This window comes from Eptatretus burgeri, chromosome 3, assembly GCF_056783735.1.
Source record: "Eptatretus burgeri isolate ZD-2024b chromosome 3, Ebu_testis_v1, whole genome shotgun sequence".
Lineage (NCBI taxonomy): Eukaryota > Metazoa > Chordata > Myxini > Myxiniformes > Myxinidae > Eptatretus > Eptatretus burgeri.
Genome location: NC_140963.1, coordinates 101,458,474 through 101,478,473, shown reverse-complemented (window position 1 = coordinate 101,478,473; position 20,000 = coordinate 101,458,474). Strand labels below are relative to the sequence as shown.

Below are 20,000 nucleotides of genomic sequence, written 5' to 3'. Positions count from 1 at the left end.
TTAGGCCTCCCCCTTGGAATGAGCGCAGTGAACACAAAACGGTGCACGGACTGTACCAATGCAGTCCCCGTGTGTGGCTGCCTGCAGGGCAGTCCTTGCAGAACACTGGATGGGCCCTGACGCAAGCAACACAAGAATGAGCGGATGGATGGATGGATGGATGCAAAACACGGTGCACGGGCTGCTCAATGCAGTCCTGTGGTGTAGCTGCCTGCAGGGCAGTCCTTGCAAAACATTGAATGGGCACCGACGCAAGCAAGCACAATGGTCGGCGGGGCTGCCTGCAGGGCAGTCCTTGCAAAACACTGAATGGGCACCGACGCAAGCAAGCACAATGGTCGGCGGGGCTGCCTGCAGGGCAGTCCCCGCAACTTGCGCGATGATCCTGGCGCACATGGTAATGGATGGTGAAATGGGGCAATGCAAACAAGAAGGGTGAGCAGGCATGGGGTCAAGGCAGAGGCAGGCAGACAAGGCATGGCAAGGCAAGGCAAGGCCGGAACAGGCCGCTGTAGCACAAACAGGCCGGCATACGATGCTGGCCGGCCTCTTGTCTCGTTCAAGGAGGTTGGTGGAGGGAGTGCGGTGGTGCCGGCCGGTCTGAAGGCGGGCTCGGACCTACCCCACTGTCTCCCTCCCAACCTATCGCCTTTGCCTGTCTCTGTCCATACCCACTCCCTCAGTTTGTAAAATCCAAATAATTAGCCCCAACTTATTTTTTTTTCCTTTTTAATTCGTCTCCCTAACCCCCTTTATAGTCTCTATCTGGCTAACCTATCGTCATCCTAGCCTACTCCCAACCCCTACATTCCCTTCCTGGAGGGGAATAAGGGAGAGCTAACATCCTGCCCTGAGGCCCAATAAAGCCTCAGAATGGCCTCCTCAGATCTCAGCGATCGAACCCAAAGTGGTTCCAGCGGCCCACAACGAGAGCGAAGGGATGGATGGTGCGGAGGGGTACACTTCCCTATCTACCCTAACAGTTATTAACTCCTTAAACTACCCCGGGGCTTTCCAAAAGTGCCTGTTACTTAAACTATTGATTCTACCAACCAAGATTCCCGTCGCCTGTGTTGGTGTCCTCACAAATTTGGGCCTTGCCCTCAAATTTTCCATTTGTGCCCTTGCACGGTCTCATGGCTGGGACGCGTGGCTCCCTTGGCAGGAAATACCCTCTGCCGATTCTCCAACTATGGCACCCCCGGGCCCTGTGACTGTCTCCGAGCCTACCAGCTCCCTAAAACCTGGGGAGTGCCCCCCATGGCTACTCTCCCTCGATACTCACGTGGCAGGCTGGCGCCACGGGCCCCTTTCCCCGGGTGCCCGTGCCCACGACACTGCCCACGCGGCCATTGGCACTCCGGGCCCCGCATCATGCGGGCCCACCCGTGCCCACTACGCTATCCCGGCCCCTCTTGGACGCTTGGCCTACCGCGGCCGACTAGCCCGGTGCCCGGGGTACCAACTAAGCGATACTCACCGTTCAGAGCCATGCTCCCAGCCTGTCAACAGGACTCCTGCACCCCTCCAAACGGGTTTCGAGCCGACATTTGTACCAACGGCAAAACGACCTCCATTTTGTCAATTTGACTAACCCACGAACTCACTTTACTCTGACCCCGGGGTCCCTTGGGTGGGAATCACTCCTCCCCCCAATCACTCATCGCACCATGCATACCACATTCACTCCATACACACAGGCCCGCTGGCCCTCACTCACTCATCGTGTTTCAATCCATTTCATTCCATCGCTCACATCACTGAATACTGCCATTCTGCTGACTGCATCCCCTAACTACCTCGTGCTCCCTCGTCATCCCTTAAACTAGTAGCACATCCTTTTAACACTATGCAGCTAAGGCCGAAGTCACATTTGCTCTACGGCGAGGATACGGCAGCCGTATGCCCTCTGAATTGACAAACGTGCGGCGGCTGCAGAGTTTCTGCGGTGGCCTCAGGGTGGCCCTACGTTGTTTGGCTATATTTTACAAGTCGTAAGCTTGCCGTGGAATTATAACGCGGAGTTATAACTTTTTTCATTTCTTCGTTTGCCGTAGCAATTCGACAAGCCGAAAAAAAAAATTAACCCATTCGTTACCGTCCGTCTGGCCGCACGTTCGCCTTAGGGCCCCCCTGCGTTCGCCTTGAGGGACCTTGAAGCTACCTTGCGTCTGCCTTGAAAATTCTATGGCCGCCGCAGGGCCCCCTTAAAGTCACCGTGCGACATCAAATCAAAGACTGTACGGCAACCCCACGTTTTCGGTCTCCACAATTTCTAAGACCTAAGACCTAAGGCCTAAGTCACATTTGCTCTACGGCGAGGATACGGTGGCCGTACGCCCTCTGAATTGACAGAAACGTGCGGCGGCCGCAGAGTTTCTGAGGTGGCCTCAGGGTGGCCCCGCACCGTATGGCTATATTTTACAGGCCGTAAGGTCACCGTGGAATTATAACGCGGAGTTATAACTTTTTTTCATTTCTACGTTCGCCGAAGCAATTCGATAAGCCGAAAAAAAAAAAAAAAACTGGTAAAAAAAAATAAAAAAAATTAACCCATTCGTTACCGTCCGTCTGGCCGCACGTTCGCCTTCGGGCCCCCCTGCGGTCGCCTTGCGGGCATCTTGCGTCTGCCTTGAAAATTATATGGCCGCCGCAGGAACGCCCTAAGGTCACTGTGCGACATCAAATCAAAGACCGTACGGCAACCCCACGTTTTCGGTCTCTACAATTTATAAATACGCCGTACGGCTCCCCGAAAAATAAAAACATATGTGACTGCTGCATTGTGTGACCGTGGAAATACTGCGGCCACCCTATAATTGCTAGTGGCCATAGATTTTGGAGACCCCACGGCCGCTGTGGCAAATCTGACCTAGGCCTTAGGCCTAAATACGCCGTGCGGCTCCCTGAAAAATTAAAACATATGTGACTGCTACATTGTGTGACCGTGGAAATACTGCGGCCGCGGTATTATTGCTAGTGGCCGTAGATTTTGGAGACCGCACGGCCGCCGTGGCAAATGTGACCTTGGCCTAAGCTACGTCCCCACGACACATCCAAACTCTGTCCTTGTCTCCAAATATCCTTTTTCCCATTCTAAATCTATCCTGAAATCCCTCTAACTCATCCATTCCACGGGCTTCATGAGGACTTGTCCTTGCTCCATGAAGCCGGTCTAACTAAACTAACCCATCCCGTTAACTAGTTCCTTCGTTGTGCCCTAGCGGGGGGGGGGGGGTCTTCCACCCCTGCCCAGGGAATCCTGTCTACTCGAAGTGGCGAGGCTTGCTTTTCTTCTTTTCTTCTCTTCTTTTCTTCTCTTTCTTCTGCTTTTCTTTCTTTTTTTTTCTTCTTTTCCTTGTGCACCAACGCGGCAACTCACAACCTGCGCTTTGTTCCGTGATGTCATGGCAGCTATTCGCACACCGCGCACCTCGTCCCTTCTCGGATGGTAACATCCGGCAGGAATTTCCCTTCTGCCGGATTCCAACCATGCAGCCATGACATCACCCTGCGCATCCCAAGCAAGCCTCCCGTTTCCAGGGGTTCCCCACGTAAAGCATATGTGCTCTGCCTGTTCGTAACCCGTGCCGCGGAATCCCCGATGACGTCATTCGCACCCTGAACATGCGCGACTTCTCGCGCGAGCCGGGGTACGCGTAACACATCGGGGAAGCCGCTTCGCACGCTCTGCGAACAGAACGTGTGGCGCAGGCCACATGGAGCTTTACACACATGCTCGCCTGGAGAACCCATCCGATCCAAATTCACAATCCCAGCCTACCTTCTGCCCGTCCGTGGGATTGGCTTACATCCACCGCGGGCGTTTCCGAACTGGATCTCACTTGCACAGGCGCGCACGCGGCGGCCTCGTGCGAAGCACGGCACGGACCCCGCGCGCGCTGCCGTGCAAATCCGGCACGGTGCTCAAAATAGCTACGGCCGCTACTCGGCCTTTGTCTCTCATCTGGCACCGTCTTCGTCGCCATTTAACGCACGCACTCCCTCGTGCCATGACGCTTACACACCTTGCCATGACACTTTCACTCGGACATGCGGTTATGTGTTCCTGCATACCGATCGTCATCTACTTTTCATTCTGCGCTCTCACACACACGGTTCCTCTTACACACGGCCTTTCACTCACACACGCCGTTTCTTCCACACACGGTGTTTCCCTCACACACGCGGTTTTCCTCACACATGCTGTTTCTCTCCCACACGCTGTTTCTCTCATACACCGCCTTTCAACCAATCTATGCGCACATTTCAGCACGCATTCCGCCACACTCGTAAACACCCACACCGGGACAACCACGCTGGGAATTCGCGCTACCACAAGGGGTCCCGGGGCCTCCATAACCCCCAAGCTCCATGTGTACCCGTCCACAGCACTCGCCCGCTCTACCTCGTTCGGCAAGTGCCGGTCTCACCTGGTCGCGATCCGCTTCAAGGGGGCATATTCCTTTCCCTCGTTCCTGAAGAAGGCTATCTTTAATCACACCACAACCTTGTCAATGCTCTGCCCGCGCTACAGGGTCAATCTCTGAATTGTCGATTTACCTAATTATTCGCGCGGACAGACTACCGAGAGGTTGTACCTCAACGGGACCCGTACGGACACGAGCCGCTTTTAAGCAGCTCGTGCCGTTTGCGATTGCCGAGCGGTTTATTATCGCCAAGACCCGTTGGACCCGATTATCTTATCGGCTATTAAAACCAGCTATTATTCTGAATGCAATTACGACAGCTCAATGGGGGAAGGGACGCAACGAGCAGGTGAACATTCAAACAATGACATTTATTTGTCACGTATGCAGTCAATGAAGCAATGCAGATATGTACAAGCACATATGCAATGTAATGAATGCAAAGAATGGGGGTAGGGACAAGACACGAGCAAACCAAAGACCCGCAGCCGTTGTCTGCCTATTATGTACATGCACTTATCAGTTCTACTTCGAGGACAAGGTGCCACAACTTCTATGCAAAGAAAACCCCAGGAAAGGAAAGGGTAGAACAGGACCCGTTGGCCTTTAATGTTTCCGTGGAGCTGTTAAGACCGAAAAAGCTCCGCGAGACCATGCAGGTTACCTGCCACCCTTGTGGTGACCCGCTGGACGACCCCCGATGTCTCGCCGTCAACACAGCAGCTGGTGTGATGGCGCCTCGGTTGGTCCGGGCCTTGCCGTGGGGCCTGGTCGATCGGGCCAAGCCCACGACGCCTCAGATGAGCGAACGGGCCTTGCTCTTTTAAGAGTTGATGCTCATTTAAGAGCCCGCCCGCTCCTCAGCGTTGCTCGGACCGTCTCGGGGCCGGCTGGCGACTTCTCTCCGGCTTCCTCCACCGACCAACGGCCCTCCACTGGACTCGAACCTCTGCCGGACTCCAGGCTCCGCTGCTTTCCGATGGCCAACAGCCCTCCACTGGACTCGAACCTTGGCGCTCTCCACCAGACTCCAAGCGACACTGCACTCAACTCCTAACCCCGACAGACTGCAGCTCGACTCCGCTCGACTGCCGGCTTGGCGTTCCAGCACGCCCTTTTATGGGGTCCGGGGGTGAGTTTGATCTTCCACCTTCGACCTCTCACCCCCCACTGGCTCCCCCCCTTTTATCATTTTGATCCGATCTCGTCGTGAAATGCGGAGGAAGCGTACGTGGTAGAGATCATCGGCTCCCGCCCCTACGAGGGAGTCCCGCGTCTGTCTGTGGAGATGCCGTTCGTCCTTGGACGCTGTGGCTGGCAACAAGATGGCGGCTTTTGTGGAGATGAAGGTGAGGCAATGTTGTTCGTTTGTGGAGATGTTGGTGAGGAGATGATGGTTTGTTTGTTATGGTGAAGGTGGTGAGACGTTGGCGAGGAGATGATTGTTTGTTTGCCAAAATAAAGATAGCAAAAGAATAACGGCTAACTCAAAGGTTCACAGCCCGGCTCACGAATAATTCTCGTTAGACATCGGTGGGGAAATCTATCTGGACACAGACTTATCGACATAACTGATCTTCGGGGAAACCTGAATGGTGTTCTGTGAATTTCCACAACCGTAAGTAACTATATATATATATATATATATATATATATATATATATATATATATATATATATATATATATATATATATATATATATATATATGTCTCAGCTTCTGAAGCAGAGAAAGGCTGGTGGACAAAGGAGATGATTCAAAGATGTTTGGAAGACCAACATGAAGAAGTGTGGAATAAGTGTAAACACCTGAGAAGAAACCACTGCTGATCGTACCGGGTGGAGGACAATGTGCTTAAATGGAGTTTAAAAGTTTGAACATGAGAGAATGCAGCACTGGAGGAAAAATGCTGGCAATGAATAGTGAGAGCATCCTTTGACTGTATACACTGGATGCAGCTGCAGCTTCTGAATCAGTCTTCATAGTCATCTATGAGAAGACCAATGCTAGCAGGGTCATCTACGAAAGCTACCTATCGACTTTTTAAATGACTTCATCATCATCATCATCATCATCATCATCATCATCATCATCATCATCATCATCATCATCATCCTCGACACTACTTTTTCTGGATGAATATCTTCTTGTGACCTCAAGGGACAATGTGTGTGTGTGTGTGTGTGTGTGTGTGTGTGTGTGTGTGTGTGTGTGTGTGTATGTGTGTGTGTGTGTGTGTGTGTGTGTGTGTATGTGTGTGTGTGTGTGTGTGTGTGTGTGTGTGTGTGTTGTCGAGTAAATATTAACGGCTTAATATTTCATTGGTTAAATTCATACATGGAAACAATCAACTTACACTATTATTCCAAAAAAGATGTAGGGGTGGTTTCACATTATAATTTCTTGTGACCATCCACACCTTGTTTACATACTTTAATGGCATATAATCCCTACATCATTTTGCATTTATTTAACGTTTTTCCATTAATTGTATAATGCGGGACTTTTGAAATGACGCGATCGCCCCACAATGCATCAATGCAGATGTGCAGAGCTCCTTTGCAAGACTGGCGATCGGAGCATAATATATTGTGCATATGAGGTAAGGATTGATATGTAGGCCTATACGTATCTAATGTGTTGTGCAAATTAGTCTTTGAGATCCTTCTTCAATGCAGTGACTTATCTTCGATTTCATTAGCTACAATGGCTCATCAAGTTCCAAAAATAACTCAAAAACACTTCAGAAAATATCTGAGAGAAAGGGGTGTACTTATGCAAAATGAAAGAGTTGGAGAACTTTCCCAAGTCACGGACAGGTCAGAGACCTTGCATTTGTTTGGAGTGCAGACTTCTGAAGATGTGCACCAGAGCAAGCTCTGTAGAGCCGTGGACGGGTACGTGCTACCTAAACCCTCAACCATCGCTGCCAGTGAATGGACTGCGAACCTTGCATGAGTGCCTGCTGTAAACATGCCAAGCTTGGTCCTCTATTCAATGGATGTACGTGCAATTGGAAAGATGATGCTGTGTAGCATTACCCACAAAGTAATGGTTACCAACTCTTCGAGAAAGGACATCTTTACGACGTCAACATACACAAAGCTTGTGCCAGGTATAGTTATGTGAGAGCCAGAGGAACCAGGCAGATATTATGTGAGAGCCAGATGTTCCATGAGGGAGACAACTTTTCTGGTTTGGGTGCTTCTTCATAGCAATGGGAAGGTAGTATCTGGTACTTTTGAATGTGCAGGATAAGTTTACAATTAACTTTTAAAATGGTGATATTTACTATCAAAGGCAGTGTGGCCAATTTCATTTTAACTAGGCCAATTCAGTAAAGATTTTGTCAAGCTAATGCTGGAGTGGAAAAGTGTTGCACAGGCTGGAAATAAATATATATAAGTTCGATCGATGCTGGAGGCCAATATTAATAGCTCCATCCAATCACAGCCTGTGCCAATGTTGCCAATCTATTGTCGTTTGTCTTTGCTATATATCCTTTTAAAATGCTGAGCATCAAAGAAGGAAGCAGCACATTCCATTTTCAACTCACCTGGAAAATAGTTCCGGGGAGCTTATGGGATGGCGTGTCATCGGTCCATCCGCCATCTACAAATACTTGCAACTTCTACTCTGAAATTACGCGCACAATTTCCATGAAACTTTACCACAACATTCATCATCGAGTATGTACCAAAGTTTGTTAATGGCATTAAAAAAAAAAAATCGGGCCCGAGGGGGGTTTCCGGGTTTTGCCCAAAAATAGGTATTTGCTGTTTTTTTTTTTTTTTTGCTAAACTACACACACAATTCCAATGAAACTTGACCACCACCTTCATCACCCGTGACAAACTAAAGTTTCTTCATGGCATTAAAACAAAATCCATAGGTATTTACTTTCTTCTCCATTAAGTATTTTGTGGGTCATTCATGCCTACCAGTGGTTCCCTGGTTATCTTATCCAGCCGCTACCAGGTGAGCCCCTAGGGGTATTGCCACTGTTTCATCTTTGGTATGACTTGACCAGGATTTGAACCACTGACCTCCCAGACTTAGAGTGGATGCTCAAACAATTACACCAAGTTCATTGCACATCACTACCCATGTTTTGTTGCCCACAGTGCAAGAGCAGAAAGGGGCAGAGGAGAACCAGAAAGACAGTGGTGATGAAGAAGGAGAAGACGAAACAGAAAGTAGTTCTGACGAGTAACATCATCCTTGGAAAACTGTTTGTCATTTTCATAACTGCAAACCTCAAAGGCAAGCAGTTGTGGGTGTTGGGGTGGATTTGTGATTTTTTGAGTGATTCTAATGTCGGATTGTGTTATCTGTCATGAATTTGCTTCGATTATAATACTGTACAAGTCTGAAGACTACGATGGTTCACGAGCGGTATTTGACGATGTAGATTGTTTCAGAAGTCAAGGATGAGACAATGTGATAATGTTTGACCAAGTTATAAAAATGATCAACATGATTTGGTACGAGTGACAGGTTATTAGCTGCAAAATGTCGAAAACCCGGTTTCGTTTAACAACTTTAAAAATTTGACCTTTGAATAACGTTTAAAGGTCACAAAACAATGTTGTGGACATTAAAATAAGGAAACAGGATACGTGCTATAGCTTATTTTTGTTACTTTGTCGAAGAAGGTCGAAAACCCGATTTGATTCCCACAACTTTGAAAATTTGACCTTTGTGAACTTTAAAGGTCAAAGGTCAAGGATTATGACCTTTGGTGCAAAACTTCCTCTGGAACATTCCAGGAACAATATAACGTCATATAGGCTATATGGTATTTCGCACTCCTCGGATTATCCTTACTTTGATGAAATCAGCGTAAAAACAAACTTGAAGGGAGCACCACGGACAAGGTGTTCGAGATAGAGCAAAATGGTTTGTAGACTTTCGGTGGGGAATGACCTCAAGATTTTGCATAAAAAATATTGTCATCCCAGCTCTCAAAGTTTGGGCGGTCGTGTGATTTTTATGTCAAAATTCTCAATTTTCTAAGTTCGTGACCTTGTGACCGTGACCTTGGGACGAAAATGAAAAATCGAGCTCCGTGGGGCTATGCAGGTGCCATTGGGCTAACCAAATACCGAAACCCCTGCCAGATTCGACAAACCACCCAGGAGAAGATGCAAATTGAAGTCGGCTACCCCCTAAAAACACAATTCGCAATTTTCTAAGTTCCTAACGTTGTGACCTTGACCTTGGGACGAAAATGAAAAATCGAGCTCCGTGGGGCTATGCATGTGCCATTAGGCTAACCAAATACCGAAACCCCAGCCAGATTCGACAAACCCCTCGGAGAAGATAATTTTTTACGTTAAAATTTGCAATTTTCTAAGTTCGTGACCTTGGGACGAAAATGAAAAATCGAGCTCCATGGGGCTATGCAAATGCCATTGGGCTAACCAAATATGGAAACCCCTGTCAGATTCGACAAACCCCCTAGGCGAAGATACAAATTGAAATCGGCTACTCCCTAAAAACATGTTTTTTGGGTGTGGCTCCGCCCATAATTGGCGCACCACGCCCATTCTCAGGAAAACACAACTAGATCATGATATAAACCTCCCACCAAAATTTTATCAGGATCGGATCAAAACCCACGGAGCTATGCTCGGGACAGACTGACATACAGACAGACAGACAGACACACAACAATAACGAATATAGTGGTCACTTATTTTTTTCGTGAACCAATAACAGTGGTAGGCAACCTAAGCTAATCAGAGGGCCACAGGGTGGTCCCAAAAACGACTCCAAGGACCACAAGCCCCCCCCCTCACTTTTTCCGGAAAAAAAAAACAAGCCAAAATGAATACATATGTCTGTCTGGTCTTTGTAAAAAGCTGGCTATGCCTACCCTCAGCAATTGGGATATGTTACTGATTCATCTGAGTAGTCTACCTCATTGCAGTATGGCATAAACTTGTGAAGCTATAAGACCTATGTCTCTGCAATAACCTTGGTGTTAACTCCACTGAGGTTAACATGAACTATTCCTTCATCTCATCAAAGTTGAGTCACTTGACTTTGTTACAGCTGTCCTTTCTAGAGTTGGTGGAAGTCTCATTTACATCAACTTGTGATAATTAGGACATTGCAGAGGTTCATTCACCAAACATGGTTCTTGTGAAGTTTAAAAAAAGTTGTGAATGTATTATTGAATAGGTTACACTCCCTTCAAATCCTGGTAATAAATAAACGCCTTTGTTCGAAATATGCTGTGTGATTAGTTCAAAGGGGCTTGTATTTATGCAGCAATGTCAAACACATTTTCTTTATGCATTGCGGTATGTGGACATTGTTAAAATTTTATGGTGTTATCTGTATGACTGAAGAGGCTGTGCTATTAACAGTATAAAAAAGGTCAAGTTGCTGGAAGGCAAAAGAGAGATGCGAAGGTGGGCAGTATCCACACAATCACACTTAATCAGCTGATGTCAGTGTATTTTTTGTTTCTACCCAGCAAATACCACCTGTCCCTTCGCTGATGAGAATACTAAGATGGGGGTATGGGGAGAGATGGGGTGGGGGAGAGTGAGAGAGAGAGGCGGGGGGAGATAGTAGGATGGGGAGAGTGAGAATGGGGTTGGAAGAGAAAGAGGGGAGGGGAGGAGGAAAGGGAGAGGTAGGAGGGGGAAGGAAAACTGAGTAGGGAGGGGGCAGGAGGAGAGGGGAAGTGGGGAGAGAGGAGGTAGGGGGAGCGAGGAGGGTTAGGGGAAGGGAATGTGGTGTGGGGGAGGGAAAGGCAGCATGAGGGGAAGGAAAGGGAGATGAAACACATCAAAACAGTAACATTTTCTTTTTAGCTGCCAGGTTCTACATAAAACCTGGTGGGAGTATTTAAAACCCATGCTATCTACCTGGCAAAAGTCTACGTGCAGGCATGCTCGCACATTCAGCGATCTTTTCACGCCTCTGGTCGGCTCACTCCAAATCAAATTCGTACATCCTACACTCTGGGAAGCTATTTTTACAGCGCGTGCGCTGTATACAATTGCACAGAGTTTGAAATGTCCCCACCGGCGTCTACCACGTCTCCCACGTCTCCAGTGTCCCCCGTATCCCCTGTCCCCCCCCCCACACGTGCCTCAAGACAGCCAATGACGGCCGTCCGGTAGATGGCAGTGCGTAACCTCGACGGAAATGGCGACAATTGACGGAAATACCCGAGTATTTCAATGGAAATTTGTGAAACTCATGTGTGATATATGTGAAAACCATTTAATTTATTGCTTGACGGAAAAAAACGAAGAAACGCGCCCCTCATGTACCAACGAACGAAAGACTTCATTTCCGCCCACCATGGCATTTCGCGCCGAAAGACGTCACTTCCGCCCACCATCGCATTTTGCACCGATCGCCGAATGGTGAAAGCTAAGTTCTTCTTATGCTATCATTCTTTTGCGGTCCCCTGCCACGCTGTATCGAACGATTTCATTCCTTCTGTTTTATATAAAGGTGCTTATCACAATAATAACAAGATTTTTACATTTCAAACATTAAGTACGCTTTTTAATTGTTTTCCAACTGAAAAAGCATAAATTGCATCTTTTAACATTAGTGCACTCATTTGCTTCACCACACGCGCTGTATTGAAGGATTTCACTTGTTATTTCAAAACAAAACTGTCAGTCCTTAACAGTTTCCTTAATGGAGAGGGAGGAGGAGAGGAGTGATTCCGGCGGATGTGACATCCAGTTTAACTTCCATCCAACAGACGGCACACACATTGATGAATCACACTGCCTATGAAACACCAGGATGACAGTTTATAGCTGGGTGAGGATTCAAACCCAGGCTATGCAGCTTCGAGCGAGGTTTGTGTACCGCTCAGCTTCTTGCCATGATATGCCGATTCATTGCTTTATAACCACTGAAAACATTTTTAGCCGCGTCGCATTGCGAACGCTGACTCTAAGAGAGCTCCGCGTTGTTCTTCTTCTTCTTGTTTACTCATTGTAATTCTCTAATTTATTTTACTTTCCCAACTCAGGAGATATCCTCACGGAGAACCGAGCCACAATATCGCCATGGATTCTTGTCAAGATCAAAGCTTGTAGAGCACTTGCCAAGTGGCTTTAACACTCAAGCAAACACTCCAATGAAACGGTGGAACAAACTTTAAAAAATGAGAGGTGTTAGATTTTTATATGTATCTACTGTATCTCTGTCAAAGTAACTGATCGTATAATGAAAGCAGATCGTACAAAAAGGGGAAACGTGTGAAATAAAATCACACATTTTCATTGGGCACCGCACGACAATGCGGGGCCAAACACAGGCGAGTAGAGCTTCAAGCTGAATTTTGTGCAAGTCGATTGGTATATTCAGTAACAGTGCAAACGCTTTTGCCGTTTATGGCTATGGCTTGCAAACGAACAACCAAGCAGCTTGTAGAGCACTTTACAAGTAGCTTAAACACTCAAGCAAGCACTCCAATGAAACGGTTGATAAGGAACTGCGAGCTTGTCATGCGAGCACCTATTGGTCATATTAAAAACCTCCCAGAGATGCTCGAAATGTCAAACAATGTCTGAATTGGACAAATGCACTTTTTTTTTTAGCAGTCGGAACTGCTGCCAAGTTAAATTCCTGAGTTTTCATTTTGATATTTGGCTCAGTTTAAGAGATTCCAGAGGTTATCGCATGTGCAGAAATGAAATAAAGCTTTGAATACTGGCATCCCCAGGCGTTAAATAAGCGTTATGACGTATCCAGCAATTTCTAGACATGATGATCTGGTATTTGATGATATGATTGGGGGAAAGTGAAAAATAATAACCGTTGTTAAGAAACCGTTGTGGCCTGTTCCAAGTCGAGGCATTGTTGAGCAAGCCAAAAAAAAGGGGAATTAAAACCCTAGTGAGGGACAGCGTGGTGATGAAGGATGAGCCTTGATGAAGGATAATTAAATATGACTGTTAATTCTTTTCAAAAGGGGTGTTTTAATTAACCAAAACCCCAAATTTTCACTCGTACACTTCCTTGGAGTTCTCTTGGTATGCATGTAAAGTTTCAGGCCACTATGTTTCATGGTTTTGGAATTATGGAGGAGACACCCACACTGACTGTATGATTGACACATGCTGACATTTATTATTGTCGAAGATTGCCCTCCCCCTTTAAAGTTTACTCGATGACCCGTGAACCCATTGGGTTCCCGTTGTGACAGTGGTTGATAAAAAATCATTTAAAAAGAAGATAGCTCCAGCGAACTATACCACTTAGGTTTTTTGCATTGATCAAATAATCCCGAAGAGTGCTTGATTAAATCGGGAATTGATTTTTTATTTTTTTTTCGTTGCCCTATTTGAACGAAACTTGATATTGCGCGTCAATGTGAACAAAAAAACGGAGAAAAGAAATTATTGTGTGCAATCTTCAAAGCACAATTTTATTTATTAATGAACACGGAAGTATTAGATCAAAATGGCGATGTTTATTTTATGCTTAAAAATAAATCGTTCTTTGTCGAAACTAAATGTTTGAGATTTTTAAGTAAATCATTTCAAGAAAAAAAATAAAGATAGCTCCAGCGAACTCTACCGCTGAGGTTGTTTGCATTGATCAAATTCTCCCAAAGAGTACTTGTCTGAATCGGGAATTGATTTTTTTAATAACTTTTTTCGTTGCCCGATTTTAACGAAACTTGAGACTGCCACCACAGGCGAATGGTGAGTAAGGTGGGCCGAAAATTTTTGCGCTATCGTGTACCGTTTTGGCTGTATTTCAGGAACATACATGCATATGTACATACACACATATATATATATATATATATATATACATGCATACATACACAAGATGAGAGTTTTAGTAATATAAAGATGAGAGAGAGACAATGTTCAAAGCGAATGATCAATCAATACCAGACTCATCATGCACCAAACACCGTGAAGCCCCAGGATGTACTGCGCCCCGGAATGTCCCCTCTTTACCGAAACACACCCCAGTGCTTCCACTCCAATGAACACAATATCATTACAACATCAGATAGCAAACTGAAACCATCAACACCAGACAACCAAAATGTTTATAGATCAAGACGACATGACTTCTTCACAGCTCGGCCAGACCTGGTGGTATGGACCGTTGTCAGGCTCTGCGAAGGTGGCAACATGTGACTCCAACTGGCAGAATGTTTGGGAGGTTGACAAAAAAAACTCTACTGTTGTGGTGTGAGTGACATCACATTCATGGTTCACAATTTCAACACCGGACCTGCAGATGTTTCACCATACCTGTTCAAGGTGAGTTCAGAATTCTATTTTTGGCTCATAGGTTTATGGGTCACCACAACACATGCTGGAAGCTCCTGCATGTGAATTTGGTTGCATTGGAGTGCTTGACCATTTGGTGATGCAAACAAATATGAGTGTAGCTCTTCACAAGTGGAGAGGACCGTAGCCAACTCCCAACATTGGTCGTTGTAGTTCTGAATGCGAACTCTTTATCCCGGGTAGAGGCACGACATTTAATGTGCCCGAGCATGATGATTGTGATTGAGTTTTTGTGAGTGGCGACAACTCCAGCTCCTCGTGTATGAGTTTGTCATCATCATGTGTGTTGGTGATTTTGGTTGGTAATAGTGATTTCACTTTTCTTCCTATTAGTGGTTGAGCAGGATTTGCCAAGTTGGAGCTCACCAGTGTGGAACGCCAAGCTAGCAGTGCAAGATGAAAATCATGTCCTGCACTTTTTGATTTGCAGAGGATTGATTTCACCATCTCTACCTGACACAAAATGAATCCATTTGATTTTGGGTATGTCGGAGATGACATGATGTTGTAAAAATTCCATTTCCCAGCAAAATTACGAAATTCCTTGCTGGAAAAATGAGGACCGTTATTGCTTAACAACATATCAGGAATTCCGAACTCAAAGATCTGTCCCAGGGTCGTCATAATCGTGTGGCTGTGTGCAGACTTGGGCAGTTTGCGCAGTGGAAAATTTTGAATAGTAATCCCTGATGACAAGTCACTGAGCTGCATCAAAATAGAACAGGTCACACCCGACTTTGCTCCATGGTCTCAGTGGAATGTCATTTTTCAGTCGCGGTTTGGGCACCTGAGATTTCCGATGTTGCTGGCAAGTAGCCCACAAGTTGATAAATGTCCTTGTTCATGTTGTACTAGCATACATTGTCCTTCGCCAACAGTTTGGGTTTCTCATGCCCAAAATGGTCTGAGTGGAATTGTTGCAAAATGTCGTGTCTCACACTCTTCGGTGTAAGGACTCTCTCACCTTCAAGAATTACACCATTTTCACAACTCGTCCTGAAAACTCCAGCACATCCTACAAGCCTTTGGGAAGTCCTTCATACAGTCTGGCCATCCATTGGTGAAAGGTCTCGAAGTTGACTCAGGCTGGAATCACAAAGAGTTTCCTCTTGTAGCTGAGAAAACTTCTCAGAGGAGAAGCGGACGAAATCAACACGCAAGTCCAAATCATTTGTAGTCCTATTGATTGGACTAAGAAGGCAGGAAAGACCATCAACAAGCTCATTGTTTGACCCAAGGTGTTTGGCTCCATTGTAAAGTTATACCCTTGAAGTCTGATGAGCATTCATTGCAATCTTGGTGGGGCAGCGATCAATGGCTTATCAATGATCATCAACAATGGTTTATGATCTGTGAGCACAATAAAACTGTGATCATACAGGCAGATGTGGAAATGCTCGATGCCGAACACGATAGCCAATCGCTCATGTTCAATGCAAGGGTAACATTGTTTGGTATCCATTAAAGTTTTGCTTGCATCTACCACTGGCCTTGAGTGATTTCCCGGTAAATGAAGCAATGCTGCCCCGAGGCCCCGAAGACTGGCATCACATTGGAAGTAGACAGGCTTCCATGGCTAATAGCAGTGAAGAAGAGATGTTTCTGACACTTCCTTCTTCAGATGATCAAATAGAATTTGATGGTGTGGCTCCCATAGAAACTCAGAATCCTTTTTGAGAAGGTCTCTGAGAGTAGCGTATTTCATACTGAAACCTTTGATGAAGCATGACAAATATGTCATGAAGCCAATGAAATGTTGAAGTTCGGCCAAGTTCTCAGGTTTTGTAATAGCTCTCAGATCTTGAGCGTTCTGTGGGTCAGGCCTTATAACTCATCTGCCACAAACATTACCGAAAAAGATGATGTCAGTCTTCTTGATGTAGCATTTATTTGAATTGAAAAGCGGGTCTTCACCATGCTGTTTTCATCAGCGTGCCAAGGTTCCGATCATGCTCCTCCTCGTGGACGGCGATGTCATCTGTTATGCCAACTGCACCACTGCAATTCTGGAGAATGCAGTCCATTTCCATCTGGAAAATGTCCTGCCTTCCACACAATACAAACGGCAATCATTGTAAGTAATACCGTCCTGTTGGGGTCTGAAAAGTAAGAAGTTGTTGGCTATCACTGTAAAGTCTTACAAACCAATAACCTGACTTGGCATCAATTTTTGCGAAGCGCTTCGCTCCTTAAAAATTGTGATTGAACTCTTCTGTTGTAGGTATTTTATGGTACGGATGAATGGGGCATGATTATGATGCTTTTGGGTCCAAACAAATATGGATATTGCCATCGTTTTTGGTTACGTACATGAGAGAGTTGACCCACTCCGTCGTTTGCTGGATATGCCCTATGACTCCCTGTCAAACCATGTCGTGAAGTTCTGACTGAATTTTAGCCTTGAGAACAAATAGGGGTTATATGTGGAAGGTCAACATGCAGCAGGATGTTCAGGTCCAGGACAAGCCTGTACGCTGTAGGAAATTTGGTGATATGCATTCAAGAGGCCCTTTGCGTTGTTGTAAATCAGTGGTTTGTTACTGCTCACTGAACAATGCAGCATAACAACGTGTTGATTCTGGCATGATGGAAGACCAAAACAGCAGTAGCACAGACATCCACAAGTACAACGTGTGCTGATCCACGGTGTCACTACAACCTACGTCTATAGTACCAAAACACTTGATGTAGGTTCTGTTATATGCAGTTAGAATGCTCCGTGCTGCCTGTAGGGAGCCAGGGCAAGGTTCATCGTTTGAATACATTTCAGGAAATATGCATTGAAAACTCCGAATGGGTAGAGTATTTCCTTGGGCACCTGTGTCCGTCTTCAGCTTAAAATAATGAACACCCAGCCTGTTGTGTAAACTGAGATGAAGTTTGATGTAAGCTTCATTACATTAACCAGGTGTATTACTGTAATCAGGGCCAAAACCAATTAATGAAATGATGACGTGGCATTGTCAGGATTATTGTTGTTGAAGCCTGTGTTGCTGTTTTTATTATGAGCGTCATCCGCTGGTTTATGTTGCTCAATGGCAAGAAGAACTCCTTGAGTATCAGGGGACCATGAATATCTTCACTTCGGACTCCTCTGTCAAGAGCCCACCACCCTCCACTCTACTGCAGCACACCGAGGAACAGGCATGGAGGAACACAATGCACAAATTGCTCTGTAAGCAGGATGAGAATCACTTGACCACAGTTGATGCTCTACTCCTTCACAGATTCCCTGCACATCAGCCTCCTTGTCCGCCCTCAGTGCACGCACAGTTTTATGCCTCAACTCCCTGAACAGCTCAGCTCTGCCATTAGAGCCTGGCCCTGTGGCTCCAGTCAATGGCATCCAGTTTTCCTTGGGAGACAAAGTTCTTTTTTGCCTGATGATGGGTTCCAAGACATCCACCAGCAACATCAAGGATGGTAGTATTCAAGGCACTCCCTAACTCTTCGGAATTCCCCAAAACACTCAGACCCCAAAATCCCAAATCAGCCTGTTCACAAACTCTTCAGCAAATCTCTCATTTTTGAGCTTGCCAACATCCAGCCTTGGCTTAGATGGTACCATTCTCCTGAATTTAAGCTGGAACTTCAGAGTTGCTACAAAATGCCTGTGGTTGGTATTGAGGAACTGAACACTCAAGGAGACCCTGCAGTTCTGAATGATCCTCCAGCATCCATCAATGAGCATATAGTCGATCTCCTTCCCCACGTCATTTGCATTTGATTACCAAGTCCAGCAATGAGGCTGTGGGCACAGAACCCATGAACCAGCCACCCTAAATCCACAAGTTATTGCAAAGTCAAGGGGTTAGTGCTATTCCGGTTCAAAGTTCCAAACCCATGGGGCCAAACACATGTCTCATAACCATCCCTATCAGTTCCAGTCGATGCACTGAAATCCCCCAAGACTAAAAGGGTATTGTCATCTGGGGCACTGATGAACCACTCATTTGAGCATGGCATAGAATGCGTTCTTCGCAGTGATATCACTCGCCTCAGTTGGAGCATATCGAGAGACCAGGGAAATGATACCCAAGGAGTGATGAATCCTCAGTCTCATAATTCGCTCATTGACCGGTGTTACCTCAACTTTCATGGGAGACAGCTTAATGTGCACAGCTACAGTAACTCCTTGAGCATGGTAACCATCAGAGTGACCACACTAGTAGTAGGTGCAACCATCCACCATGCTCTCACCACAATCTGGTCTCTGAACCTCAGAGAGTGCTGCAATACCGATGTCCAAACGCTCGAGCTCAGATGATAACAGAGGCAGGTGATCATCCTCTCTTCGGGATCGGAAATTCCAGGCACCCACCCGAAGGGACTGCCTCAGGTTAAGCCGAGGAGACCGCCGTCTGGTGGACAACACCTCAGCACCACCCTGACGCACACCTCCGCAATCTGACACAGGAGGGTTACCCTGTGCTTTTCCTCCTATCATCAAAGAATGGGGGTCCCTAAGGCTTTGTCCAAATCCCGTCATCCGGTGAGCTTCCCTGCAAAGGCCAGCTGCACAGAAGGTACTCCCACGGAGTGGGTTTTCAGATTTATTTGTGTTCTTTTTGAGTTTTGCGGAATGAAGTGTTTTACGATGGTCAGAGTGCAAAGCCTGGCGGGAGTGCAAGTCCGTCCTTAACTTTTTTGAGATATTGTGCTATATATCGTTTTTGGCACTATCACTGAATGGCGAAGAATCACTTAAATTAATTCTAGTATCGGGATCCGGATCTTCTCCAAAGTGTAATCATTTTGGCTTTGTCACACACAATCTCTCAACCAAATTTCGTCCAAATTCAAATCCGTCCACAATATTTTGAGATATCGTGCTGTACTTGAATATCGTTTTTGACCATATCTCTCAAAGGTGAAGAATCACTTTAAAAATTTAAAATTCTCATTTCTGGATTCAGATCCAGATCTTCATCAAAATCGAATAAATTCTTCCTTGTCACACACACAACCTTTCCACCAAGTTTCATCCAAATCTGTCCATTGCTTTTTGAGATGTCCTGCTACATATAGTTTTTGGCTTGATCACTCATTGGTGAAGAATCACTTCAAAAATTCGAGGATCCGGATATTCACCATAATCTAATCGTTTTGCCCTTGTCACATGCCCAACCTCTCCACCAAATTTCGTCCAGATCCGTCAAGAACTTTTTGAGATATTGTGTTCACAGACAGGCAGACGCGAAAACATAACATCCGTGCACCTTCGGTGGTGAAGGCAATCATAATAACGGTGGAGTAAATTAAAAGTCT

The 20,000-nt window shown here is 46.0% G+C and overlaps 1 protein-coding gene and 1 pseudogene across 4 annotated transcripts in view; one reads left to right on the top strand and one right to left on the bottom strand.

The window, feature by feature from the left end:
* ERICH2 (glutamate rich 2) overlaps nt 1–10,666 on the top strand; it is a 46,476-nt gene extending 35,810 nt beyond the window's left edge. For 3 of the 4 annotated variants that reach the window (XR_015056441.1, XR_015056442.1, XM_085874707.1), the window contains exon 5: nt 8,556–10,666. Coding sequence is in view for 2 of the 4 variants with exons in the window: in XM_085874707.1 (XP_085730833.1) it covers nt 8,556–8,644 (89 nt within the window). In the remaining 2 variants the exon portion in view is untranslated. The remainder of the gene's footprint in view (nt 1–8,555) is intronic. The other variant, XM_085874706.1, reaches the window with a different exon arrangement.
* Nucleotides 10,667–14,485: 3,819 nt separating this feature from the next.
* Nucleotides 14,486–15,497, bottom strand: LOC147030545 (uncharacterized; annotated as a pseudogene).
* Nucleotides 15,498–20,000: the final 4,503 nt, after the last annotated feature.